The sequence below is a fragment of the Phocoena phocoena genome, chromosome 17 (assembly GCF_963924675.1).
Source record: "Phocoena phocoena chromosome 17, mPhoPho1.1, whole genome shotgun sequence".
In the NCBI taxonomy this organism is placed as follows: Eukaryota; Metazoa; Chordata; class Mammalia; order Artiodactyla; family Phocoenidae; genus Phocoena; species Phocoena phocoena.
Genome location: NC_089235.1, coordinates 78695798 through 78722691, shown reverse-complemented (window position 1 = coordinate 78722691; position 26894 = coordinate 78695798). Strand labels below are relative to the sequence as shown.

The 26894-nt window shown below is 60.7% G+C and overlaps 2 protein-coding genes across 3 annotated transcripts in view; one reads left to right on the top strand and one right to left on the bottom strand.

Moving 5' to 3' along the window:
- LOC136136933 (maestro heat-like repeat family member 5) overlaps positions 1 to 17366 on the top strand; it is a 33271-nt gene extending 15905 nt beyond the window's left edge. The window contains 10 exon segments of the mRNA XM_065895157.1: positions 9852 to 9989; positions 10459 to 10579; positions 11247 to 11390; positions 14949 to 15125; positions 15688 to 15843; positions 16419 to 16441; positions 16443 to 16524; positions 16655 to 16757; positions 16968 to 17039; positions 17272 to 17366. Of these exon segments, the coding sequence (XP_065751229.1) occupies positions 9852 to 9989; positions 10459 to 10579; positions 11247 to 11390; positions 14949 to 15125; positions 15688 to 15843; positions 16419 to 16441; positions 16443 to 16524; positions 16655 to 16757; positions 16968 to 17039; positions 17272 to 17366 (1111 nt within the window).
- A 3064-nt stretch (positions 17367 to 20430) lies between these two features.
- Positions 20431 to 26515, bottom strand: PTP4A3 (protein tyrosine phosphatase 4A3). 2 transcript variants are annotated; one of them, XM_065895251.1, is made up of 5 exons: positions 26411 to 26515; positions 24347 to 24439; positions 23003 to 23133; positions 22288 to 22362; positions 20431 to 20548 (listed from the first exon to the last, which is right to left on the bottom strand). In XM_065895251.1, exons 1-5 carry the CDS (start codon positions 26513 to 26515, stop codon positions 20431 to 20433), a joined length of 522 nt encoding a protein of 173 aa, XP_065751323.1. The 2 variants fall into 2 exon arrangements, with proteins under 2 accessions (XP_065751323.1, XP_065751324.1); XM_065895252.1 differs by lacking the exon at positions 22288 to 22362.
- Positions 26516 to 26894: the final 379 nt, after the last annotated feature.

Below are 26894 nucleotides of genomic sequence, written 5' to 3'. Positions count from 1 at the left end.
TGCAGCTCTGGGTGCTTGCTCCCTGTAGTCAAGGTTTGTGTGCTGAGGTACTTCCCTGGTGACGCAGTGGTTAAGAATTCGCCTGCCAATGCAGGAGACATGGGTTCGAGCCCTGGTCCGGGAAGATCCCACATGCCGCAGAGCAACTAAGCCCACACGCCACAACTACTGAGCCCACGAGCCACAACTAGAGAAAGCCCGCACGCAGCAACAAAGACCCAATGCAACCAAAGATAAACATAAAATAATAAATTATTTCTTTTTAAAAAAAGAGCTGTGTGCTAGGGACCTGCCTTTGCGCTCTCCCTGCTTGGCACTGCTCTGCTTATCTGTGCCTAGGCCAACACCCAAGGTTCTCATTCCTACAACTTTATATTAATTCACCTCCCCTGATCCAGAAAGGCCTCCCCCTCCTCCTTCCGCAAGACTGTCTTGGCCATTCTTGGCCCTTTGCATTTCTACATAACTTTTAGAATCATTGCCCAGCTTCCTCGTTTTCTCTTTTTCCTCTTTCACCCTTGGGCAACTGCTTTTACTGCCCTGGCCCTCAAAGCTGGACTAGGGATAATCCTTGCTTTGTCACACTCGTCCATCACGGCTCTATGCATGGCCTGCTTTAATTTAGTTCTTTACTTAGAGCAAGGATTCTTCTCAGTAATCGAATGCACACTTGTGAAGCTGTCACCCGTACAAAAGCCAGGGCCCTAGTTATGAACTACATCGAAGGACAGGGCTGCCCACCGTCACTGCTTCCATCCTCCTGGCTCATCCACCCTCATTTTTTTGCTTTCTTTTTATATAATGAGATTGCATCTAAACATATTCTTAAAAACATTTTATTTGTAGTTTCAATAATTTTATGTAAAGAGTATCACGCTGCTTGTAGTCTTTGGAGACCTTTTTTCACCACCCTGATATTAATGTAGATTTCTAGATCTTGATTGTCTATTCTAATCTAAATCTAGCAACACCAGTTTTCCTTTCTTTAGTATTGCATTGTATGTCTCTTTCCATTTTTTTAAATAGACTTTTCTTTTTTGGGAGCTGTTTTAGGTTTGCAGAAAAATTAAGCACAAAGTGCAAAGTTCCATCTACTTCCCTCCGCTGCCAGGCTCCTTTCTTGGTAACATCTTGCCTTAGTGTGCTATGTTTGTTACAATTGATGAGCCGATATTGATATATTATTATTAACTAAAGTCTATAGTTTACATTACAATTCACTCTTGGGGATGTACATTCTACGGATTTGGACAAATGTACAGTGAGTGACAAGCATTCACTATTACAGCATCATACAGGTTAGTTTCACTGCCCCCAAACCCCCTGTGCACTGACTATGCATCCCTCCCTCCCACTAAACCCCTGGCAACCACTGATCTTTTGACTGTCTACATGGTTTTCCCTTTTTCAGAATGTCACAGAGCTGGAATCATACCATACGTAGCCTTTTCAGGTTGGCTTCTGTCACTTTCTGACATGCTTTCAGGTTCCTGTGTGTCTTCATGGCAACCACTCTCACTCCTAGGAACGCTTTCTCTTTCTTATTTCTTTTTTTTTGGGAGGGGTGGTGGGGTGAAATGATCACCACAGTAAGTTTAGTTAACAATCATCATCATTCATAGTTACAGGTTTTTTTGTCCTCGTGGTGAGCTATTCTCTTAGCAAGTTGCAAATATACAATACAGCGTTAACAGCTACGGCCGCGGTGCGCACATTACGTCCCCGGGACTTATCTTATACCTGGAAGTCTGTACCTTTTGACCCTCTTCACCATTTCGCTTACCTTGCCTGCTCACCTCTAGCAACCACCAGCATGTTCTCCGTAGATATGAGCTGAGTTTTTGTTTGTTTGGTTTGGGTTTTGTTTTCATTTTGGATTCCACATGTAAGCAAGATCACTTGGTATTTTTCTTCCTCTGTCTGACCTATTCCACTAAAGCTAATGCCCTCAAGGTCCATCGATGTTGTCTCAAATGGCAAGATTTCCTTCTTTCTTATGGCTGAATAATATTTCATTTTATATATATATATATATATATATATATATATGCTACATCTTCTTTATCCATTCATGTGCTGATGGGCAAATAGGTTGTTTCCATATCTTGGCAATTGTAAATAATGCTGCTATGAACGTGGGGGTGCATATATCTTTTCAAGTTAGTGTTTTTGCATTTTTCAGATAAATTCCCGAGGGATTGCTGGATCACGTGGTGGTTGATGGATCTGCATACTGCTTTCCATAAAGGCTGCACCTACATTCCCGCCAACAGTGTACAAGGCTTCCCTTTTCTCCACATCCTTCCCAACGCTTGTTAGTTCTTATCGTTTTGACAATAGGTGTGAGATGATACCTCATTGGGGTTTTGACTTGCATTTTCCTCGTGGTGAGTGATGCTTGAGCATCTCTTCCCGTACCTGTTGGCCACCTGTATGTCTTCCTTAGAAAAATGTCTACTCAGATCCTCTGCCCATTTTTTAATCGGATTGTGTGGGGAGTTTTTGTTTGTTTGTTTTTGCTATTGAGTTGTGTGTGTGCTTCAAGTATTTTGAACATTAACCCCTTTTCATAAATACGATGTGCAAATATTCTCTCCCATTCACTAGGTCGCCTTTTCATTTTGTAGATGGTTTCCTTTGCTGTGCAGAAGCGTTTTAGTTTGATATTGTCTCGCTTTGTTGATTTTTGCTTTCGCTGCCTTTGCTTTCGGTGTCAGATCCAAAAAAATGATTGCCAAGACTGACGTCAAGGAGCTTACCACCTAGGCTTTCTTCTAGGAGTTTTATGGTTTCAGGTCTTATGTTCAAGTCTTTAATCCATTTCGAGTTAATTTTTGTGTGTGCTGTAAGATAGAGGTCCAGTTGCATTCTTTCGTACGTGGCTGCCCAGTTTTCCCAGCACCATTTGTTGAAGAGACTGTCCTTTCCCCATTGCATGTTCTTGGCTCCTTTGTTGTAAATCAATTGACCAGGTCTGCGTGGGCTTATTCCTGGGCTGGGAACACTTTCCTGACTTGGCTTCCAGAACCCACCCTCACCTGGCTCCTCCTGCACAAGCCCAGCCGCTCTTGCACAGCCTCCTGGCTGCTTCTTCCTGTGCCCCTGTCTTCTTAACGCAGGGGCCCCAGGGCTGAGCTTCAGGCCCCATCTTCACTTACACTCCCTGCCCTGGTGGCCACTTCCAGCCCCCTGGTTTAAATATCACCTAAGCCCAGGCGCCTCCCGAATGTTCTCCCTGGCCGGATGCACAGGGATGTCTAATGGGTGTCCACTTGCCACGTCCAGGCCACCCCCTGACCCTGCTCTGCACCTGTTCGTCTTGCCAGCTCCTGTGTCAGACGTGGCGATTCATCCTCCAGCTTCAGGCCAAAGCTCTCGGTGTCACCTTGGCTCTCTTCTCCACCCCTCAGCCCATCCTCTGGGAAGCCCTGCGGTCCACCTGCCTCCATCTCCCCCAGCCGCCGACACCACCACCCTAGTTAGGACATAACGCGCTCTCACTGCGCGTCCTGGCCCGTTTCCAGCCCCTCCGTCCCAGCAGCCAGAGTGGTCCTTTAAAACTAGGTCGGATCACGTCTCTCCTCCACTCCAAACATTCCAGCGACCCCCACGTCAAAACCTTTACGGCACCCAACAAGTTGTGATGCTGCCCCACGACCTCACTGTCCTCCTGCCCTCCGCTGCTCAGGCCACGCCACCCACACTGGCCCTGAACACACCACGCAGGCCACCATCTCAGAGCTGCAGCCTCTCCCATTGCTCTCAGGTCTCCGCAGGCACCCCCCTTCTTAGCGGAGGCCTCCCAGATGCATCCTCCTGGCGTGCCCCCTCCCGCCCTGCTGTACGCACGTGGGGTAGTGTCTGACGCACCATCGTTTGCTGCCCAAGTCAAACCCTAGGGGGGTCACGCCCAGGATTCTTACTGGTTCTGTCTCTGCCCAGCACCCCGGGACGTCGCCTGACCGTGACGATGCCCAGTACAGAGGTGCTGACTGAGTGATAGACACCCGCAGGGAGTAGAATAGAAGCCTTGGCCCTCTGTGCACCCTCGCTCCTGGGGAGCCATCTCACCTAAGCCCCTCGAGGCAGCTTTGCCCTCGAGAGGTGAAGTGACTTGGCCAAGGTCACCCAGCCAGCACGGGGCAGAGCAGGGATTTGAGTCCAGGCCCTTCTCACTGCAAAGGTGCCACTTCTAAGTGGGTGGTGACCTCACTCTGGAATCTCCCAGAGTCCTCTGAGCCCACTCAGCTAGGGTCAGATGGGACTGGTGTGGCCTCCCCAGTGCTCAAGGGCAGCCCCCCTGGGGTGTCTCTGAAAGCTGGGGGTTGCAGGTCATCAAACCCCCCAACTATGCCCTCCCCGCCCACACCCCATCATTCCAGGGTCCCTCCTGCCCCTCCAGCCCCTTCCACCCAGCACGCAGGCCCAAAGACACCTAGCACAGAAAACAAGAGGGCCGTCACGGTCACTGACACTGGAGAGCCCCGGTGCCCCCTGCCTCCTCCAGTCTTGCAGGGCCATGCTTCCCCCCGACCAGGCAGAAAGGCCATGGGACTAGGCAGGCCTGACCTGCACCATCTCCCCGTTACGAGGCAGGGCCCTGATCAGAGCACATCCTGTCTCCAGTCCTCAGTTTCCTCATGTGCAAAATGGGCACAAGGACACTGAAAAGCTCTGCACACACCAGTGATGGCCCCTAAGTTGACCCAGGTTGGTGCCAGGGGAGCTGGACCCCAGGAAACCCAGGCTTAGGAGGAAGCAGCCACGGCAGGCTTCCAGGAGGAGGTGACTGCAGGGCGAGCCCTAAAGGCTGAGCGGGAATAGGCCAGGTGAGGGGACCAGAGGCAGGAGAGGAGGCTCCTCTGAGCCACACAGAATGTCTGTGCATTGCTGAGCTAGAGCCCGTGGGACGGCAGGGACGCCTGCCCAGCCGCCACTCGGCCCCTGCAGGCAGACGCCCTCCGGGTTCCCTTGCACAGGGCGCCGGACCCTGGCACGTTTTCGCTCTGGTGTGCTGGACAGTTGTCAGCCTCCCCCCACCCCCCTCCTGACCAGTGTGGACTGGCCCCTTGTGGGAGGGTCATGGCCCGGGCTGGCAGGCTTGCCTTCCTCTGCACTGCGGCATATCTGGAGAAATCCATTAAGCAAGTCTTTAAAAGCCTCGGGGCGACCTCTTTTCATTTGTTGGTATTATGATGAGCTTCACACAAGCTGCCAGTTTTAACAGCTCTCCCCAAGACACTCACTGAAAAAAACTGTCACTTCTCTCATACTGCTTCTGAATTCGAATATGCACCAAGTTCCTTTTTTATTCAAATCAACCATGCAAAATGCATGAATCTTCCCTAATAAGCTATTAAAAAGTTCTCCTTCCAGAAACAGGAGGGTTAGGAGAAAGCTATGATGAACTGCCTGGTCCATCAGCTTCCCTCCCCCGCCCCATGAGGTCCAGCCTCCCCTTCTCCCCCTTACCACCCCCCCACTGCCCTCCACCCCTAAGTCAGGTCAGACCTCGCCTGTGCTCAGAACCCTCCCTGCTTCCTCCCCCTTTAACTCTGAGAAGGGCCCAACCCTTCCAGTGGCCCTCTGGTCCTTCCTCATCTGGGTGCCTGTCTCCTCCAGGACCTCAGTTCCTGCCACAAGCCCCCACCATCCACGCACACCCTCTGCTCCAGCCTCAGCATCTTCCTGCCGTTTCTCAAACCCAGCACACTCCCGCCTCAGGACCTTTGCGGCTGCTGCGCCCTCTTCCTGGGGTGCTCTTCCCCCAGTAGCCTCACCTCCTGCGGTCTCCCAACCATCTTCTCTAAAACAGCAGCCCTCCTCCCTCCGTGCTGTGTTCTCCCCCAGCCCATCCCAGCTACAGCTGTCATCTGTGCCCCATATAACGGGGGCTCCGGGGAGCAGGGACATATGTCTGTCTCACACAGGGCTGCCCCAGAGAACAGGACGGCTGTCACCTCACGGGGAGCACCAGGGGGCCTTCTGCTCATGCTCAGCTGTGTCAAGATGCTCCGGCAGCCTCAGCCCTCCCCCCTCCCACCTCGCAGGTCCTGGCTTTTCTCTGGGCGGGTCCTCCCGGAAGAGAAGGGCGGGGCCCCAGCAACCACAGGACACACTCCCATCCTGGGCACGTCTATTGGCTCTAATTGGCCCAGCTTAGTTCACAGGCCCACCCCTGAACCAACTGCCTTGGCCACAGGGGCATGTGGGGCTCCGACTGACCAGATCTGTCTCCCACACCTTCCCTGGAGCTGGGATGGGACCTGGGCCCCTTGCCCAGAGGACAACGGCAATGCGGATACCACCCCAAGGGGCCCGAGAGCACAGCAGGCCAATCGGCAGTGATGTCCGCCAGCCATCAAGGACAGCAAAGAGGTCAGCAGCCGCTCCCGGGCCTCAGAGGGCAGCACCACCCAGGCGCATCACTGTGGCCCCAGGTCTGACACTAGGTGGATGTGGTGGTACCATCCAGGGGGACGGGGGCCGAAGAGGGATCTGGGCACTCACTACCGAGAGGCCCACTGTCTTGTGGGTGCCCCCGGCAGCATGAGGGTGGCACAGGATACCTGTGGCAGCCACGCAAGGCTCAAGGCAGAGTCAGACTAGTCCTGGGCCTCTGAGGTTCCTGACGTCCTGCTAAGCTGTGCCGGCCCCTGGAAGCAACAGGTGAGGGTTTGGCAGGGCTTCCTGCCAGGGAAGGAGCAAGCGTGGACGGCCCTGCCTTGGGACTCTCCCTTTCCTTTGCATCTCTGATGAACAAAACCCCTTCTTTTAGAGACGTTTCCTGCTTTGGTTGGTTCTCAGCAAGGTCCTCCTCCAGGCACTGTCCACCTTGCCCCACAAAGGACTTCCCGTTCCTCTTGTTTCATCCATTAGGGGCTGAATCTCTTTAACTCTAATAGGACATCTCATTTCTCTTCATTTCAAAGACACTCCCTTCATCCACTTATAGGTATAATCCAACATATTTTCCTTCTTGCCCTGGCTGCCAGGAAGCTCACATAAAATTAATGTTCAGTCATCTCTCACTGTGGCACGGGGGTGCTTCCTTTTGTTTCTCACTTCCTGATTAGTCCTCTTTTCGACTTAAAGCTTTAAGTTTAATTTAAAGCTCTTTTATTTAAAACACTGTCCGTAGTCCTGGGTTTTGGCAGTCGACAAGGAACAAATAAGCAGTTAATAATGATATGCTGTTTGGGGCCTGGATCTGAGATCTAAGATCTCCTAACCCCACTGTGAGCACTCTGAGCTGGTCTCTCCATCTCATGGTCTTGGTTTCTTCTTCTGTGCGATGGGGTTGGTCCCTCCCCAGGTGTTGTGCGGGTCAGGCGCCGCAGAGGACTGGGTAGCCTCTATGCTAGGGTGACCCTATGCAAGCGACCAACACTTGGGGCCTCAGTTAAGGGTTAGATCATGACCCCAGCCCAAACGTCTTCTGTTCGATTTGCCCAGTTGGGGTGCCGTGGTCTCAGGCCCAAGGGCCTCCTGATTCCTCGGACCCATGGGGGTTGTGACTTCCCAGGGGTTGAGCAGGGATTCCTGAGCAGGAAGGGACAGACGGGAAGGTTGGTGCTCTGCCCCGGTCTGGAGTCCACACGGCCCTGCTCGGACCTGCCTCCTTCCCTGGCCCCTGGCCTCAGCCTCGGCCCCCCTTCCACTCCGTGCTCCCCACAGCTCTTGGTCGAAAAGAGGAGAGAAAGGACTAACGGCTTATGTATTCTTTGGCCGATACTTGCTAAGTGTCCTGTGTGTCCTGCTCTCATTACTTAATGAATACGGATGGCGCTTGCTGTGTCACAGACCGTGCTCAGTCACCAGAGAGCCATCCCTGCACTCAGGAGCTCAGCCCCATGGAAATGCAGATGGGGTCAAGTGACAGCCCGGTGATGCATGATACACCCTGGAGAGTGCCCTGAAGGAGACGCACAGCCTCTGCAAAGGATGACCTTGGGGGGCGCCCCCTGCATGTGGTTCCCTGAGGACCCAGCCTCTGAGGACAGATCTGAATGATGGTTAGAGCTCACTGGGTGGGGAAAGGAGGGCAAAGAGCCTTCCAGGCAGGGGTACCCCAAAGAGGAAGGGACAGGAAGGAGGTGACCCCACGGCTCAGTCCCAGAACAGTGGGGAGCTACAGGGGGCTCCGTGCCGCGGAAGTGACAGTATCCGGTCGGCACTGGGGCGACATACAAAGATGAGAAGACAGAGCGTCCTCCTGCAGCTCACGTCAGACTGGGGGACACCAGGAGGGAAGGAAAGGGCCACGCTCCATTCCCTCGTCCCCCCGGGACAACAGCGGTCTGTGTCCCGCGGCACTGATGCACAGGAAGCCCTAGCTCTGTGTGAACCCCGCAGGCTCCCTGCACCCCTGCAGCCCACCCTCCAGCCCTCCCTCATCTTCAGAGTCGTTCTGCGCCAGGCATCCCTGGGGTGAGGCTGAAGGAGAGCACGACTTCACCCCAGGAGGAAGGGAGGGGAGTCCTGCATGGCCGGGCTCGGACCCGAGGGCCTCCGTCTTCTGTCGGTCAAGGAGCTGCATGGATTTCAGGCAACAAGGGTCCCTGTGCATTGCCCGGGGTCCTGGGCTGGGGATGGTCTTAGGCTTTAGGGCCCCACAAGTGATGCTGTTCACCCCGAGAGTCAGCAAGGGAGTCCCAAGAATGCCCAAATCAGCCAAACGCCATCTTTCCAGAAGCCCTGGTGTGGTGCAGGGACACAGCGACCGTGAGAGGAGATGCCCAACGTGCCCCAGGACCAGAAGCTTCCGAGAGTCATCACAGAGCAGACAAAATGCCAGTGTGCCCGGAGTCGCCTTCTCCTGAAACCGGCATCACTCTGGCTGAGACCAGTGACCCGGAAAACTCAGCCTCTTTTTAGCGGCACGGCTTGGGGGTGAGATGACAGGCCAGCTGACATTTGAGTCGGCCCCACTGGGGACTTTCACGGAGTGGCATTTCATCCCTTCACATTTGGATTTGCAAATCTGATCAGAGCTGTGCCTGGTCCAAGCTGACAGCCTCACTCTGGGGGCGCTCACACATCCAGGTGACGCCACCAGGCGCGGGGTGGCTAGGCAGGGAGACGGGCCACCGAGCTATTCCCGGGCCCTCCGCCCGTGCACTGCCTGCAGGGCCCGGGGCAGCCCAGAGCCCGTGGCTTGACACCACTGTGCAGGTCTGGAGCCCGCGGCCTAGCCGCGCTTTGCTTCTGCGGCCCCTGGCCAGGCTGTGTGACCCGGACGGGGCACGGGCAGCACGGTCCCTGACCCGCACCCTGTCCCACCGTGCTCCGGGTCCAGCTCTCTTTCTTGAGTCCACGCAAGCACGCGGCCGGTGGACCTGGTTTCCCCTCATCCTCAGGAGCTGCAGGTGGACCCTCCTCCAGGCCCCTTTGACACAACCCCCCACTGTCCTCCTCCCCTGCCGGGACCTCTCTGCATTCTCAGCTCCACTTTCAAACGGCAGTGTCCATCGAGGCTCTGCTGGGGCCCCCTCCACCCTGCAGCTGGGGAAACCACCTGTCCCCGGTGTCTCCTAGTTCTCTCTCCAGCCCTGGAAAGCCAGCTGTGGGCACCTCACGCTGACCATGTGCCAAACCTGTCTCGAGCTTCCCCCTGGACCCGCCCCTCCCAGGAGGCCCCCCTCCAGTCTCCTGCTCCGCCACCGGGCGCACACCCATCCCACGCCCCGACATCTCTGTTGAAGGAGGCCGGGAACGAGCTGCCCCCGGGAGGCCCCAGTGCTGCCAGGCCCTGAGTGCAGACAGGAACCACAAGGCACCTTTCCACCTGCGACGGCTGGGCACCCTCCCCAAGGGCGAGGCTGGCTGGGGACCCCTCTGCACTGCCGCAGCACGTCGCTGGAGGCGCTGAAGAGCCTGCTGCCCGCCACTGGGCACTGGCAGGACTTCGCCCACCTGGAGCTGCAGGAAGCCTGGGACCTGTTCGCCACCACCCACACCGACCCGCAGGGCATGGGCCTCCTCGCCAGGTAGGGGCAGGGCGGGGCCAGGGGAAGGGGACTGCCCGGGTCACCCCTGCCCAGAAGGCTAGGCTGTGGACTTCCGTACCTCCAGGGCCTGCCTGCGAGCACAGCCCCACGGACTCACACGTGTGCACGCAGGGCACGAAAAGCACGGGCGCCCCGCCCCCGTCTCACGCGCACACGCTGGAAGCCTAGGATGCAGGCGTCTTCCTCCGGCCCCTTCCACAGCCTGAGGCCTCCTAGGGGACAAGGGCCAAATCTGCTCCCCTGTCCATCCCATGCTCAGCCCGGGCCTGGCAGCCAGTGGGCGGCCAGTGGGTGCAAATGGAGCAGGAAACGGTCGAAGAGAGATGTGCCCACCCACGCTCAGCAACACCTCTGGCCGCCTGGCCCCTGGGTTGGGGTGTGTGGGGAGGGGGACACAGGGCTGTGTCCGCAAGCCCAAGCCCTGCCCCTGCCCTTCGCCTGTGCCCAGGGCCATGGTGCAGAGCCGCTGCAAGCAAGTCACGGTGCCGATCACCCAGCTGCTACCCAGCCTGCAGAGCCAGGAGCAGCGGGGGAGGAAGGCAGCCATCGTCATCCTCACAGGGACCTGCGTGCGGCGAGGGGAGCCCCTCAGAGACAGCCTGAGCCCCTCGTCCGGCTGCCTCAGCCACCGCCAGAACCACACCAGCACCTCACCTGCCCGACAAACCCCTCACACCCCTCCTTCCCGCTTCCAGCTCCTTGGGGCCCACGGTCGGGGGCTTCTGGCTGGGTCCGCACCTCCCAGCGCCCCCTCAGCCTGCAGCCTGGCGGGACTGTCTTTCCACGCACCCTGCTCCCTGATGACTCGAGGTCCCACCCCGGGACCGTGAAGCCAAAAGGGCAATGAAAGAGTAGAAGGAGACCCCAATCAAAGCCTGTGCTTCTCCCACCCCACCCCGCTCGAGGAACGTCTGGGCCTCCCTCCACGGGGCTTTGTCCCCAAGTGCCCCACGAGCCAGGCTCTTGATGTATGCTGCTCCCAGCCTCGCTGTGTGACCTCAGACAAGGACCTTTCCCCCTCTGGGCCTCAGTCTCCCCAGCTATACATTGAAGGATCGAACCAGCTTGGAGGTGGGTTTCAAATACCCATTAACCAAGATACCCAGAGGGAGCAGGTCAGCCACCCTCCCCAAACCGCCTGCCAGGCCCTGGTCCTACAGCCCTGCTCCCAGACACAGATGAAGGCCCCTAGGAGAGGATGCCAGGGCTGACCCGCCTGCCCCGGGGGCCACCCAGTTCCCCTACAGCCCTGCCCTGCTGGAGGTGTTCCCCAAACAGGCCGCCCTGACCATGCTGGCCCAAAGCCTCAGGGACCCCAGCCCTGAGGTCTGCGTGCTGAGCCTGTAGGTCCTGGGAAACATCCTCTTTTTCCCAGAGAAGGTAAGAGGGTGAGGGGAGCCGTGGCTGGAGCAACCCCCAGAGCGGCCAGGTGTGCGGGGTGCAGACAAGGCCCACTGGGTTGGAATCCCGGCTCTAGGGACACAAAATCACCTTTCTGGGGCTAGGTTTCCTCACTTGCAGAATGGTGCTGGTGATGGCCTCTTGGCAGGGCCGCGGGAGGGGTGCAGCATCTACTCCCGAAGGACACTGTCTCCACCACACCCGGGAATAGGCGGACGCCCCTGCAGACCTCCAGGCACCTAGGAGGAGCCCACCAGTTGGCAGCCCAAGGCTGGCCCGCAGACAGGAGCCTCCCCTGAGAATCTTATGGGCGGGTACCCCCGGTCATCGCAGACTCAGCTTCACTCCCTCCCGATTGCACCCATCACCGTGCAACCCACATCCCATAATGAATGAACAGCTGGAACATTGCCAGAGAGGCAGAAGGGAAGGTCTGCAATGCTGCCTTAGGGGGAGCTGGCCGTTCCATCTACAGCCCCCCAGCTCATCCACCTACCTACCCACTCACCCATTCACAAAGTCAGCCATTCATCCCTCCATCCCTCCATCCACCCATCCACCCACTCGTCCATCCACCCATCCACTTGGTCCTGGGGTCCTTCATTTATGAGCAATTCTTTTCTGATTTCTTTCATTCATTCATTTCACTCAGTCATTTATCCACATTTGCTTTGTCACTCATGCATTCATTCTGTCAGGGGTCAGCCATCCAGACACCCGTCCCCAGGTGTCCTCCCAGACAGGCAATCAGTAGGAAGTGTCCGTGTGCTTCCTCTCTACCCCGCACTGGGTGTGGACCTACAGGAACACAGGAGACAGAGCAGAGGGGGCTACCAGACCAGGACGGCCAGGGCTAGGGAAGGTGGATGGTTCCCAAGGCGGCGGTGCAGCCACAGCAGGGCTGGGGGAAACAGCACACCCTGAGCCCCCCAGCCAAGGAGACCTGCTTCTGTGGGGGGGGCAGGGATGGAGCGGGCCCCAGGGCTGAGGGAGGGGCTGCGGTCGCTGCCCTAGACGCCAGAGAGGCACCCTCCGCTGGGGCCCGTGAGAACAAACGGCCCCGCAGGACTGTCCACTTCTGTCTACCGTCAAACACAAAGCGCACTAACTGGGTGCCGGTGTGTGCACTGGGAGACCGGAGAGTAGCTACACGCAAAAGACCCAAACCGACCGCTTACACACGGTAGAAGTGCATTTCTCTCCCGCCGCTGTGGCTGTCCTGCTCTGCACTCCCCAGGGGAGCAGGCTCCTCGTTTGTTGTGCTCCATTCTGGGTGCTGCCCTCCTCTGCAGGGCCTGGGCGGCCACCACCATGCCCACTCCAGCCAGCAGGCACACCCTGCCCCTTGAGGCACGGCCTGCAAGTTGATCACCCGCTTCTGCTCCAGTGGTCACGCGAGGAGGCCAGGGAAGTCCACCCCTGCCACAAAGGGGTCCTCTTACCAGGGAACAAGGGGCCAGCTCGGCAGGCGGAAGGAGGGCCCCCTCCACCAATCCCACTGCTCACCTCGGGGGAGGGGATCCAGACAACTAGGCTAAAAACGCCTCGACAGTCATGGGACGATCACGTTGAGAACCTGCACGCTGCTTTCAGGACTGGCGCGCAGCCATGTTTGTCCTTGTTAGAAATTACATTTTGCTTTTAGAAGATGCTCCCAATGTCATGCCTACATATCAATGAAATAATTCAACTGAGAACGCTGCAAATGTAGCCATCGAAGGAAGGCAGACACGCTCCAGTTAGCATGCCTCCCACCCACAGCTGACCTGAAACCATTCCCGTTCAGGTCACCTGTGACCTCCCCGCAGTGGACCCGTCAGCACATGTGACTGGGTGACCTTTCCGTCCACTTGGCCCCAGGACCCCTCCCTCACTTGGTTTTCCTCCCACGTCGAAGGTGGTGCCTTGTCATCTTCACCTGTTCTTCCTCCTGTTCTTGGACCCCTTCCCACCGTTCTCCTTGGTCTACACTTGCTCCCTTGGTGGTATCCTCCAATCTTTATGTACCGCCTATAGGCCAGTTGCTCCCAAACCTGTATCCCAAACGCGGACCTGAACTCCAGCCTCGACCCTCAAACTGCTTGGACTCTAGCAGCATCTCAAACTCAACCTGTGCACAACGGACCCCTCACCCCAAACAGGCTCCTCCTGCAGCCCCCATCTCAGGTGATGGGGGCTCCACCCGTCCAGTTGCTCCAGCCCCAAACAGTAAGGTCATTCAGCCAATCAACAAACCCCACAAACACCCAGGCGTGCTCCTGCCTCAGGGCCTTTGCACTTGCTGCTCCTTCTGCTGGAAAGCTCTTCCAGCACCTCTTTGTAAGAATTTGCTCAGCTGTCACCTTCTCAGTAACAAATGCTCTGATCCTACTTAAAATTAAAACTTTAGGGACTTCCCTGGTGGCCCATTGGTTAAGAATCCGCTTTTCAATACAGGGGGCAAGGCTTCGATCTCTGGTCGGGGATCTAAGATCCCACATGCTGTGCGGCACAGCCAATAAATAAATCACTAAATAAATAAAATAATTTGTTTAAAACCTTCATAACCACCACCTCTGCCGGTACCTCCACCCCTGCCCTGCTGTATCATACCACTCGTCACTGACTGACACACGCCACGTTGTGTGTTTAACTTTGGGTCCTTCCCGTTAGAATCCATTCTGCCTGTCCAGTCCACTGCCAGACCTGGGTCCCAGCACCCTGGCTGCACCCAGCTGGTGCTCAGAAAGTGTTTGTCACTGAAATTAATTTAATACTGTAAAACTAAACACAGCTTAGGAAGCCAATGAAGTTGCCAAAAACTTGCTTAAAAGTTGTAAAATCAGCCTAGTTTGCACGAGTCATTGGTAAGGGGCTTGATGGTGGGAAGCATCCGTCCACCCAGACAATCCACGAGCACACTGTACACAAGAGGAGCAGGAAGAATTGGCTGAAAATGAACTTAGCTTTTTCTTTTAAAGTAATGTAAAAGTGGGAAATGGTCATTGCAACATAGAAGGTCTGGAGCCACCACTGGTGCACCCAACTCCCCATGACGTGATTCGCCAGCGACCTCAGTGTGTGCCCACCTGACCAAATTTCTCTCCTCCAGCCCCCCAGGCCCCCTCTGACCCATGGGGAGGCTAGGAATGGGGGTAAAGGCAGGGTGGGGCGGAGGAAGGGAAGGGTGGTCTCCAGGACTTGGTGGGGGCGCTCTGGCCAGCACGGAGCCGGACAGGAAGGACCTGGGAGCCAACTAGCACGGGGCTAATGCTCCCCTAACCCCAGGAGGACCCCCAGTGGCTCAGAGAGGAGAAGCCTGTCCTCAGTCTGTCCACAGCTCCCAGTGGACAGACCAGGGCTCGGAGCTCATTTCCCTCATGGGCAGAGCCAGGGCGGGATCCAGCAGGGCGCAGGGAACAGTGCAGGTGCCCAGGCCTGGATGGGGGTCTGGGAAGGGCAGAGTCTGTGTTGGCTCTGGGTCTACCCGGCAGGGCTGGGGTGCGGGGTGTGTGCAGAGGCAGGGGTCCCACTGCCCACCGGCCCCACCTCCCTCAGGGACGCCTGCTCCGTGGACTGCTGCCGCCCTTCCTCGACGGCTTCTTCCACAGCGGCGAGCCGGTGGTGGTGCGCATCATGGGCACCGTGTCGGACATGCTGCACTGCCTGGGCGCACACAGCACAAAGGCCCAGAGCTTTGGCATCGCCATCAACGCCCGCTCCTTCTCCGACGACGTGAGTGTGCCCAGGGAGGGGCGAGTGCCCCCATCTCGTGCCCCTCCTGTGCCTCCCCCGCTCCCTTCCTCGAAGGCGGGGAGGACCCCAGGCCACGGTCCAGCTGGGGCAGGGAGGTGGAGGTCCAGGGCAGCTCCCTGGGTGTGCACCGGCGCAGGTGGACCAGCCGGGAGGCCACCAGGTGGCGCTCGCCCCTCTCCATGGGGCTGAACTAGCGCCGACATCCAGTCTCTCCAACCCCGCCTGTCCTCACCTTCCTGACCAGTCAGCACGTTTGCAATGGCAGATTTTCCTTCACTGGGAAATTAGAGGGATAAGCCCTGCGCCCCCCCAGCTGCATTCATGACACTCGGGTTGTCAGGATGTGATTGTGAGCATGAAAGAGAAACGATTTCAGGTCCCTGAGGATGGCCTGTGACCCTCCCCAGGAGCCCTGTCCCTGAGAGCCCTGAGCCCAGGTGAAAGTGTCCCGCTGAGGGGACTGAGCCCCACCCCCACCACGGAGCGGAGGGTCAGGAGCCCCAGGCAGGTCTGGCTCTGGCCCTGAGCCTCTGCCTTGCAGGAGCGGGATGGAGTCCAGGCAGCGGCCGTGGCACTGTTCGGGGAGCTGGTGGCGTCAATGACAGGCAGAAAGCTAAGTGGCCTGAGAACCCAGGTGCACCAGAGTATGGTGGCCCTGCTCCTGCACCTGGAGGACAGCTGCCGGGCCGTCGTCACGGTCAGTGCCTCCCGATGGGCCTTCGCCTTGGCGGGGCTGGGGACCCACGGGTGGCAGGGGGCTGGGGGCAGGGGGCTGGGGGGCTGTAGATGGCAGGGGGTGCTCCCTGGGGAAGCAGGTTTGGCCCCCTCCTTGGTTTCCCTGCCCCTCCCCATGTGCACACACGTGCACTCACACACATGTGCAAACACGTGGCCGTGCCGTCTGTGGTCAGGACACTGTCTGTCCTGCTCACTGCTGTGTCCCCAGTGCCCGGCCTGCAGTCGGGGCTCAGGTTGTTCGTTGAACTTGCTGAGATATGGGCTGAGCCCTACTGTGTGCCAGCCCGTGCCCCACGCCAGGCCCCTAAGACGCAGCTCGGCCTTCCTGGAGCTCCCAGCGGCCAGGGAGATGGACAATAGCGGCCAGTGTCCAAGCCAATAGGGGCTGAGCGGGGCCTGGTGCCACGGCCAGGGAGGTGGGCGGGCTGAGCGCAGCCTCACAGGCAGCGGGAAGGAGCCCAGGAGGGGCCGCGCCCACGCTGCGGCTTCCTCAGACCCTACCCGAGCCCGGGCCCTCCCCTGCGGTCCCCACAGCAGGCCAAGCTCGCCTTCCACCGCGGCGCGGCTGCGGCACACCCTCTCCTGCACGCTGGCCTGGGAGGCGAGCCTTGGCGCCAGCCACTTCCTCTGGAGCTCCCTGGTTTGGGGCCGCAGCGGGGGATGGGAGGGGAGGGGGGCCAGGAGCCGGGCTCCCCGGGGCTGGGGCTCCGGTCCATGCTCTGTGCGGGCCCAGCCCTCTGGCCCCAGCGAGTGACAGGCGTGCTCCCCAGATGACCCACAGCCAGGAGGGGCTCGGCATCCACTTGGCACAGGCCCTCGGCTACCTGCACAGCCGCCGTCGTCACATCAAGACCTGGTCAGCGCTCTTCATGGGTGAGCGGGGGCCGGGCTTGGGGACCCCCGGGCCTGCCCCGCCTGAGCGCCCTGAGCCTCACCCGCCCGCCCAGCACCTGCCTCGCCACTGCAGCTGGAGTTCGAGGGCCACTGGCAAGAGGAAAGGTGGCGAGGGGGCCAGGCCTCAGAGGCTCAGGAGCGGGTCCAAGCCCCCTTCCACCGGCCAGCGTGCTCCTGGTTGTCACACAGGTTATACCATCTGCCACCACCCCCAGGCCGTGTCCCAGATGGTCAAGGACATGGACACGAAGCTGCTGTTCTGCAGAAAGTGGCCCCAACCCGTCCACACCCACACCCGTGTCACAGGGAGGGTGGACCCCCAAACACGTGGGGCTGAGAGGGGGTGGGGAAGGGGAGCGCCCAGGCCCAGAAGGCCCAGGAGGTGGGGTCTGGGTGCCAACCTGCCCCCCACACCCCAGGTGGGAACGAGGGCGCTGCCCTGTCAGGGCGGGGCTGCAGGGGGCGCCTCTGACTTCTCCCTCCTCTCCTGGAGCTTTTGAGGATCTTAAGAATGACCCAGAGCCCAGCATCCAAGAACTTGCCACCAGGCAGTCCTTCCTTCAGCAGATGGCAGCCGGACCGCGCTGACGTCCAGCCATCCTCCCTCACCTTCCTGCTCACCCACCCCCAGCCCCGGGCCCACCGTGTCAGGAAGCCCTGCTCTGTCCACACAGCGCTTGGTTGCATAACATTTTTCCATTTGAAAGAAAGATCTAGATTCAACAAAGATGTGTCACACCTGTACGCTGCCTGCCCACCATTCCGTGGGTCCCCAGGGGAACCAGGCAAGCCCCAGGAGACACTGGCAGGCCTGGGTGAGGCCGGGGAGACCGTGTCCCCCAGAGACAAACTGGGAAGTCTGTGCAGCGCCCTGCAAATGACAACCCCTCCCCTCATGGAGATCAGGTGGGCTCCCCTTGGCCAGAGCCCAAGCCATGGCCTGCCAGTGTCCTGGGCGCTGGGAGGGCACTCCCAGGGCAGCCTTGGCCCTCGGGGCTCACTGCTGAGTGCAGCCATTCACCGGGGCACTCCGACGGCATTCAGCTTGTCTCTGGTTTAGAGCTCCGTAGTCACAGGGGGTGCTGACGGTGGGCAAGAGGCCCCTTGGCTGGTCTCCCTCAGCTCCTGCGACTCAAGGTCTCCCTCCACCCCCATCTCTAGCCTCCTGAATCCAGTCAGGGCTGGCACCCGGGGTTGGCAGCGGAACCAGCCTGGCCCAGAGGCAGACCTTCCTGGTGGGCCTGGCCCATCCTGGATGAGCTGTGTGGCCTTAGGCGAGGGTCTCAGCTCCCTGAGTCTCAGCTGTCCCATCTGTAAAATGGGTAGTAAGACCTTCCTCCAAGACCCCTTGGAGGGCTGAGTCTAGAAAGGGTCCCCGGACTCCCAGGGAGCCCCTGGAGACCCACCTGACCTTCAGGAGGTCCTTCCCCTCCCAGTCTTGGTCTTTCCACTTGTGCAATGGGCAGGTGGGCCCTTTCCCTGCCTGTGAGACCCTCCCTTGCCGGAGTCCTCCCTAGGGCTTCCCCCCAGGGTGTCTCTCTCGGGACCCCAGCCGGCCGCCCTCCAACAGGAGGTCCAGCCCAGCCCAGCCTGCCCCCTGCTTTCCGCCCCCACCGCCCCCCGTGCCCTTCCTGACCCTCCCCACTCCGCCCAGACAGAGCTTCCACCTGGAGCGCCTTGTCCACATCCCCAGCCTCGACACCTCCACAAGCCCCATCCCTCGAGGCCCTGCCAAACAAGGTCCCCTGCCCCTCGTCAGCCCCTCCTGAGGCCGGGCACCCCCCTAGCCGGCTCACCACCCCCTTTAGACTGTGAGCCCCTCGGGGCAGGGATGGGGCTGCACACGGCTGGCACCCAGGAGACCCCAAAACCTGGATGGTGGGTTGAAAAAATACAGCAACTTCATGGACACACCCCAGATTCACTTGTGTTCTTGGGTGTGTTTGGGGAAAGGAGGAAATAACTCTTGGTAGAGCTGGCGGCCCCTCTCCACCTGGGAGCCCCGTCTCCCCGTCTGTGCATCTCTGAACAGGGCACCTGAGGAGGAGCTCTAGGTGGGTTTGCCTTTTCACAACTCTCCATCTTGTCCACAGACCTCCGCGGGTGCCCCCCCATCTCTCCTCCGCTGCAACCCCCTGCCTGGGGGGGAGGGTTGCACTCCTTCAGGACCAAGAGGCCTGAGGGGGAGGGTCTCCTCGGTCCAGCTGGTGGGTAGGAGTGCCATCTCTCCTGAAACGGGGGGACTTCCCTGGTTTACCCAGCACTTGCCCCCTGGCCACCTCTGGGCAGTGGGGCAGGCAGGCCTCCCGCACATCCCTCCACCCGGCCCCAGTTCACCCTCCCTCTGGGAAGTCTGGTTTAGTAAAAGCTTAGAGCTGGGTGGGCCTGGACCCAACAGTTTCCTGGAGCCAATGGTGACCGGGCAAGCCCCCAGGGGAACTGAGACAGGAGAAGTCTGAAGTGGTGGGAGCCCAGTCCTGGCCAGCAGGGCGGGGGGCTCTAGACCCAGATTCACGGGAGGTGCCCCATTAACCGTACCAGCAGCAACAGTTCACTGCCAGGCCAGCCAAGGCAGACCAGAGGCGGGGAGACAGGGCCTGTGACCTGGCGGCTGGGCCACCCTCCCACCTGGGGAAGGTGCAGCCACCCGACCCAGGGAGGGGCCAGCCCCCAGCTCCGCGACAGCTGAGAGCTGCATACAGGGAGGCTGGGAGCAGGGCAACCCATGCCCCCAGGCAGACCCCGCCCCTCCCACACACACTCTGACCTATCGCGGCAGGCCCAGTCGGCCACCATCACCCGCTCCCTGCTCTGGGCCTCTAAGGACACCTGGTGGGGCAGCGCAGCCATCCCAGTGGACACAAGCCCTGAGGAATTACCAGATGACCCACCCCGTCCTGCACAGGAGCCTTGAAACAGCACCATGGCAAGTGGGCAGAGCCTGCTCAGGCCACAGCCCTTGTTCTGGTCTATCTGGGATGGCCCCTGCCCCTAAGCCAGGGAGCGCAAGGACTCGGCGTGGACGCCAGGGGGCGCCCCAGCACAGCCGGCTGGAGGGGCTGCCGGCCCCGTCCTGTTCAGGGGCCTTCCCGGGGCCCCGCCTGCCCACTCGAGGCCGCCTGGCCCCCACCCCACTCTCCAAACACACACAGCCACAGGGTCCGGTTTTATTGCCTTCGAGTGTCCAGAACATCTGACCGCCCCAGACCAAATAATTTAAGGTGCCAAGAACAGGTCAGGGGGAGGGGCTGCAGGGGAGGGGCCGGGCCCAGTGGTTAAAAAATACACCAGCCCCCAAACCAACGGGCCAAAGAGGAGAGCTGCCCAGGGGCAGGGGCAGGGCACTGGCAGGAGAGCCAGGGACACAGGGTGAGGGGGAGATTAGGGGGAATTAAGCCTCAGAGGGACAGAAGGAGCCGAGGGCACAGACAGAGACACACGGGGCACAGAGGAAGAGACAGACGCGGGCATGTAGACAAAAGGAAGGATGGACCAGACAGTGGTGCGAGCACACGCGTGTGGGGGACGGTGACAGGAGACAGCAAAGGGCGCGTGGGGCGGGCCGGACCGTTGGTGGCGGGTGTGCTGAGGCATCTGGAGAGGAGGGAGATGGAGCCCCGCTGAGCCGAGGCCAGGGCGCCAGGGTCCTGAGCTACATGACACAGCACTTGGTCTTGTGCGCGTGTGGGTCCTTGAACCGCAGTCTCTGCTTAGGCCGGTATTTTTCCAGGTAGGTAAGCTGTTTGCTGTTGATGGCTCCACGCCGCTTCCTGAGCAGACGGAACGGGGGTGGGCGGGGATCAGGCGGGACCCGGGCTCGGCCACCTGCCCTGCCCCAGGGCCTCGAGGCACCAGAGTCCAGTGGGGCTGGAGCGGGTCCTCGTAGCCAGCAGAGCCCGTCCCGCCGCTAGGCCTTTCCCCGGGCTGTTCCTGCGGCCAGAATCACCCTTCCCCCATCACCTGCAGTCACCGCTGCTGGCCTTCGACTCACCTGGCTATCACCTCCTCCAGGCTGGCTCCCTGACCCCCACCCACAAGGTCCCCGCGTCTACCTGGGTACCACCTCACCCCCAGGTCCTGGGACCCCAGAGGCCGCAGGGGTGGAGCCTGGGCATCCCGGCTGGCTGGGAGGGGGAGTAGAGGAGGGGGGAGGTGGACCTCAGGTGCCCAGGTGTGAGGGCACCTAGGGCTGCCCACCGTGCGCTTCTGGAGGCCATCTGTCCCCACCCGCCCGTGACCTCAGACGTGGCCACAGACTTGCTCTGGCCAAGGAAACGTGAGCGGGGGAGGTGCAAGCCTGTGCTTCTCTGAGTCACCAGGTTGGGCCCAGCCCCCAATCACGGGCCTCGGGCCTCAAGCTGGGGAACCACCAAGGAGGTGGGTGCAGGAAGGGCTCTGGTGAAGGCCCGGCCCTCGCCCTGGTGCCCCTTGGATCTGCACCAAGGCGCAGAGCTGCACACAGGCTCACGGAGAGAAACAGCGTGTGCCTGTGTGTGCGCGCGTGTGTGAAGGAGTGCCGGGCTCCCGAGGAGGCCTGAGCTCCCACGGGTGCACGCAGGCCTGGCTGTCTGGCTGGTAAACAAGCCTGCCTCTGGGAGAAAGGTGGCTGTGCCCTGGGAGCCGCCACTGGGGGAGCAGCACAAGAACACACACAGGCACAGAGCGTGCGTGTCTCTCACACACACACGCACGCACGCACGCACGCACGCACACGGCGGCTGGGCTGGGGGCGGGGGCAGGCCCAGTGCAGGCCCAGGTCCTCTGCCATCCGCCCCACTGTCCCTGCTGACACCCCAAGACCCTGCACCACCAGGGCTCTTTTCCCCGGAGCAGTGGTAGAGACAGGAGCCCCCCACCCGAGGAGGAGGAGGGGGGAGACCCCCGTGGGGGCTGAGAAGCTGGGGCAGAGGCCCCAGGGGCCAGGGCTTCGGAAGGGCAGCTCTGAAAGACCGCCGTGCGTCAGTCGTCCCTGGGGTGTTGGGGAAGGTGGGCAGGTGCCACAGGAGGTTCCTTTCACAGGGGGGCTGGGCTGGATAGCTTCTGGGGGTCCTTCCTCTCCCAGGTAAGGAGAATGACACCCCTCATCAGGAGTGCTGGAGGCTTAAAGAGCTGTTTGCCCCAACTCCCTACGCTGGCCTGCTCGCTGCTCAGCACAGCCCAGCCTGTCTGGACTGCCCTGCGCCCCAGGCTGAGGGAGCCGCGGGCCACGGAGGTGGGACCAGCCAGGCCCTCACTGGAGCCTCTCCTCACTCATACCTCCCAGCCAGGGGAGAAGGCCACACTCAGACACCAGTCCTCAGTCAGGGCCAGGCGGCCTGAGCGGTACGTTGGTACCACAAAAGGAGGCTGCACTGGACCGGGGGATGCCTCAGAGGACACCCCGGGGACACGGGTCAGGAGTGCCCACTGGCAGGGCACTGGGCCCTGCGGGGCGGGGAGCACAGGATAAGGGCCCCCTCAACCCGGACCCCTGAGCGCTCACCACCGCCCTCCCCCACCGGCCACTCACTGTCGGATGAACTGGATGGCGTCCTCGTACTTCATCCCACTCTCGATGAGGGCCAGAGCCACGAGGACCGGAGCCCTAGAGCGGACGGCAGAACGAAATCACCCAAGCCTCTACTCCCAACCCCTCCCCTGACAGGCCGCCTACTGAAGACACAGAGCAATGCCTTCCCCCTTGGGGCCTGAGGGCTGCCCAGACTCCCCCAGTGCCCTGCCCTGCCCTGCCCTGTGGAGGGCACAGGCTCCTCCCGACCCTGCTGTGTGACCTCAGGTGAGCCAGGCAACCTCTCTGTGCCTCAGGCTCCTTGTGCGTAAATATGTTGGTGGGAGGGTTGAAGGAGGGAGAGTAAAGCGCTGGGCTTAGGTCTGGTTGTGGATAAGAGATTGACTCTTGGCTATCAACCCCACTCAGCCAGTCCCTCTGCAATCGGGGATTCCACCACCTGGGTCCGTCAGTGAAACCCAGGCTATCTGCTGGGGGCAGGGCCTTTGTGCCTGGAGAGGGGCGGGGCTGGCAGCTCCTTCCTGCTCAAGTACACATCCCAACCACAGCAGGAGGGAGCAGGGTCAGACTCTGGGAAGGACTTCCTCCCCGCCCAGGTCTGGGAACTTCCAAGGAAGGAGGTCGTGTGTGATGTGGGCTCAGCACCCACATCCGAGAGTGAGCCAGGCCACAGGGTCCCCAAGTTCAAGCCAACTGCCCTGCCCCGCCAGCTCACCGTCCCAGGCCGGCCACGCAGTGCACAGCCACGCAGCTGCCGGGGTCGTCACAGAACTTGGTCTTCAGCAGGCTCAGCCAGTCCTCCACCACTCTGCCGGGTGGAGGCGCCCCGTCGTCAAACGGCCAGTCCTGCGGAAGGAAGCAGCCCGTGAGGGCCCTCCACACCGGAAGGTGGGGTGAGGGGCACAGGCTGGCCTGCCCATGGGCTCTCGGGAAGCACAGAGGATGTCGGGAGCCCACGAGGTGAGGGCCAGGGCACAGGGCCAGGGAGCTCCCCACTGCGAGGCTCCTCTTCATCCTCTCCGCTCCCTCAGCTGCCCTCTCCTCCAGGAAGCCTCCCCGGAACACCCTGCTCTTTTCTTCAAGGAGCCCCGGGAGCCCTACCCCCTTCCCCATCAGCCCACACTGCGATTCTGGGGTCAAAGCCTGACCCCCACCCAGCCTGAGAGGTTCTGGGTCAGGAAGCCCAAGGGGTCTGGCCCACAAACATGGTGACGTGTGCCTGTCTGTGTCCCCAGCCCCCAGCACAGCTGCACAGAGCAGGCCGGGCCCAGTGAGGATGGAAGCACTTAAGTCCCAGTGGAGCAGACTTCGTGCCGTTGAGTGCATCCACATGTGCCCACCAAGGCTAGGCCCCCGGGTCACCTAATCCTGTTGCCGGACTCCAGATTCAGCAACCCCTGGAGGAAACCGGTCTGCCTGGCGGCTGTAAGTCTAACTCAGATCCTTCCTGCTGCAGTGAGAGGGGTGCGAAAGGCTGCGGACTCCCTGTGCCACGGGTCGCTTTACCACTTCACCTGGTGCCTTTCAAGCACCCACGCTCTACAGGTGAGGAAACTGGGGTCACTCAGCGGGGAAGGGGCAGAGGCGGGACTCAGGCAGGCCCGTCTGACCCTGAGGCTCCGACCCTTCCCACTCTCACCACGGTCGCCTGGCTCGGCGTCCTCCCCAGAGGGCTGGCCCCAGGGCTCTGGTCGAGGCACCGGGAAACCCATGGCCCATCCCACAGGGCCTGCCGCCTAGACGCAGGTCCCCAGCACCGGGGACCAAGGAAACAGCCCCCAGGGTCCCTCCCCACCGCCTCGGTAGAGCCTCCCCAGGGGCCCGCCAGGTGCCCCCAGCCCACCCTCCCGGAGGCACCCGCTGCCCGGTGACAGGGCCCCGAACGCCAGGCAGGGAGACAGAGGTGCGCCCCTGAGGCAGCCCAGACCCTTAGAGGTGAGGCCTGGACACGAACACGGCGAGGGGGGCGCAGCAGGGCGCACGCGGAGAGGCCACGCGTGCCTGCTTCCCGGTGCGGGGCCCCAGCCCCCTGCAGCCCCGCCCCGCACGGCAGCCTCACCACGACGGTGATGCCGTCCTTCTCCAGCGGGGCCTTGTCGTAGGTCACTTCGCACACACGCACCACGGTGGTGGCCCCGTACTTCTTCAGGTCCTGGCAGGGGAAGGAAGGCAGGGCTGAGCCGGGACTGCGGGGCTCAGGGCTGGGGACCCCCTGACTGGGCAGAAAGGCTGACACCCAGCGTGAATCACCAGTGGCTCACTGACTTTCAGGCTCAGTGACTTGCCGAGGGTGGGACAGTCTTTCCTGATGCTCCTGGGGCAACTGTCCCTGGGCCCACCCAGCAGCAGGGAGGGTGTCCCCACCGACCCTCCTTGCCATCGTGGCTACCCAGCCGGGAGCCAGCTTCCTAGCACTACCTCCCTCCTCTTGGGTGCTCAGGGCCCCAGATCACATCAGCAATTTCCAGGCAAAGATCCTGGGTCCCCAGGCAGGGATAGGACACCACCAGCCCACACGAGAGCCCCTGCACGGTCCCTGCTCTGGGCAGCCCTCCCAGCCAGGGTTGCAGGGACAAGTCCAGTCAAGGGGCACAGCCAGACCCCGAACAGGGGCTTTCGGAGTCTCGGCGGGGCAGGCCTCGGGGCAGGGAGGGCAGGCGCCTGCCCAGATGGCACCCAGGAGGGAGCCAGGCCCTGCACACCAGCGGGGAAGCCCCCGGCTGCCAGGGAGAAGGTCACAGCCAGGCGTAGGGATATTTATACGCTGGGGCGGAGGGCTCCACTCCACGGGGTCCACGTGCCGGGGCTGCACCCACCCCGACCTGCTCCCAGCAGCTATTTTAGGAGCAGTGAGGAACCAGCTGCTGGACCTTGCTCATCATGCAACGGGGACACTGTACCCAGTGAGGACAGCACAGAGCTATTCTGAGAATGCGGGGAGTGGGGGGCGGTGGTGCAGGGCTCTGAGGCCAAAGGGGCGCCTCAGATCCCTCTGTGCCCGCAGCCGAGGGTGCTTCCACCCAGCCCAGGGCTGGGCCCTGACCCTCATCACAGACTGAGCGCTGCCCCCGGTCACACACGGAGCCCTGCCTCTAGTGACAGACTGAGCTCTGACCCCGCTCCCACACTGAGTCCTGACCCTCCATCACACACTGAGCCCTAATCCTGGTCACACTCAGCCCTGACCCTAATCACAGGCTATACAGGGGGACAGCCCTCCCCTACAGGGTCCCACCTCAACATCCAGGGTCCAGGTCCCCCAATGGCAGGGTGCCCACTGCCTCTCCCTACGGAGTTGCTGAAGTCCTCTCGTGCCCAGGCCCCTGTTCAACCAGGACAAGCGCTCAAGGAAGCTTATCTCATGTTGCAGAGGGAATGGCTGGAGGTCTGAGGCCACAAATGGCCCTGCACACAGCCACAGGCTCTGCAAACAGGAAGGGGCACTCCAGGGGCCAGGTGGAGAGTTGCAGGCTCTGCCGCGTGGCCCATCTGCTGCGGCCACGAGCAGCGCACACCTCAACCTGCTGGCTCCCAGGGTCCGGCGGTCACTCTATCCCGGGGCCGCCTCGGACTCCCGCCCAGCCCCTCCTCACACAGATATCTGTGGCCTGAAGCCCCCAGCCGGCCCGTTCTAACCCAAGGATTCCCCCGCTGCCGGTGGGCTTCCTGCGGCCTGGGCTGGCCATGCAGCTGGCCTTCGTGCCCTGCGACCGCCTGTGTCCAGGCTGTTGAAGCAGCCAGTCCTCACATGGGGGACCCCCCCCTCCTCCTTCGCTCAGCCTCCGCACAGAGGCCAAACGGCCAGCAAAGGCTCGGGACTGCGCCGGCCACAGGCGACGTCCCGAGGAGGCGAGGCCCGTTTCTCCTCCTGCCGGAACCTGCCTCTGTTCATGCAGTGTAGGCTCCCGCTGCCCACCCTGCAGGCCCCAGCGGGCCCAGCGGATACCCCCGCAGTCCTCACACCGGCTCTGCGGGAAGGACACCCTCGGGTGCCCCCCGGGGACCCTGTAACCAGGCTGGCAGCTCCGCTCCCAAGCGCAGTCCCTGGGCCGACAGCTTTGCGTCTCACTCTGCGGCCCTCGGGAGGCCCCCGGCCGCGCGGCCGGGCGTGCTGGACACTCACCGCGATGAAGCTGCTGAGGGTGGCGTTGGTGGGGTTGTGCGTGATAAGGAAGCGCATGTTCTTGTAGCTGACCTCCACGGGGGCCGGCCGGTTCATCCGCGCCATGGCTGCACCCCGAAGGCGGGGCGGCGCCCAGGAAGGGCTGCAGGCGGGGCCGGGGACGCGGGTGGGAGAAGGCCCCAGCAGCCCCCCCAGAACCCAAGGAGAACGAGATCCCTGTGCTTGTCCAAGAGAGAGAAAATGCTTCTTTAAAAACCTGCCCCCCAGCACCGCGCACAAATGTTGTGCAAATACTTGGGAGGGGGGAGGATGCTGCCCGGATTAACGCGTGGATAATTAAAAAAGAAAACCCAACTCTTTAAAAAACGAAAGGAACGAAAGAGCCCCCCGGAAGTAAAATGGACCAGTCCAAGCTCCTGCCTCTCCGTGCTGGATAATTACAAGGGGGCAAAAGCAAAAATAACGACAACCAAAAACAGTCAGC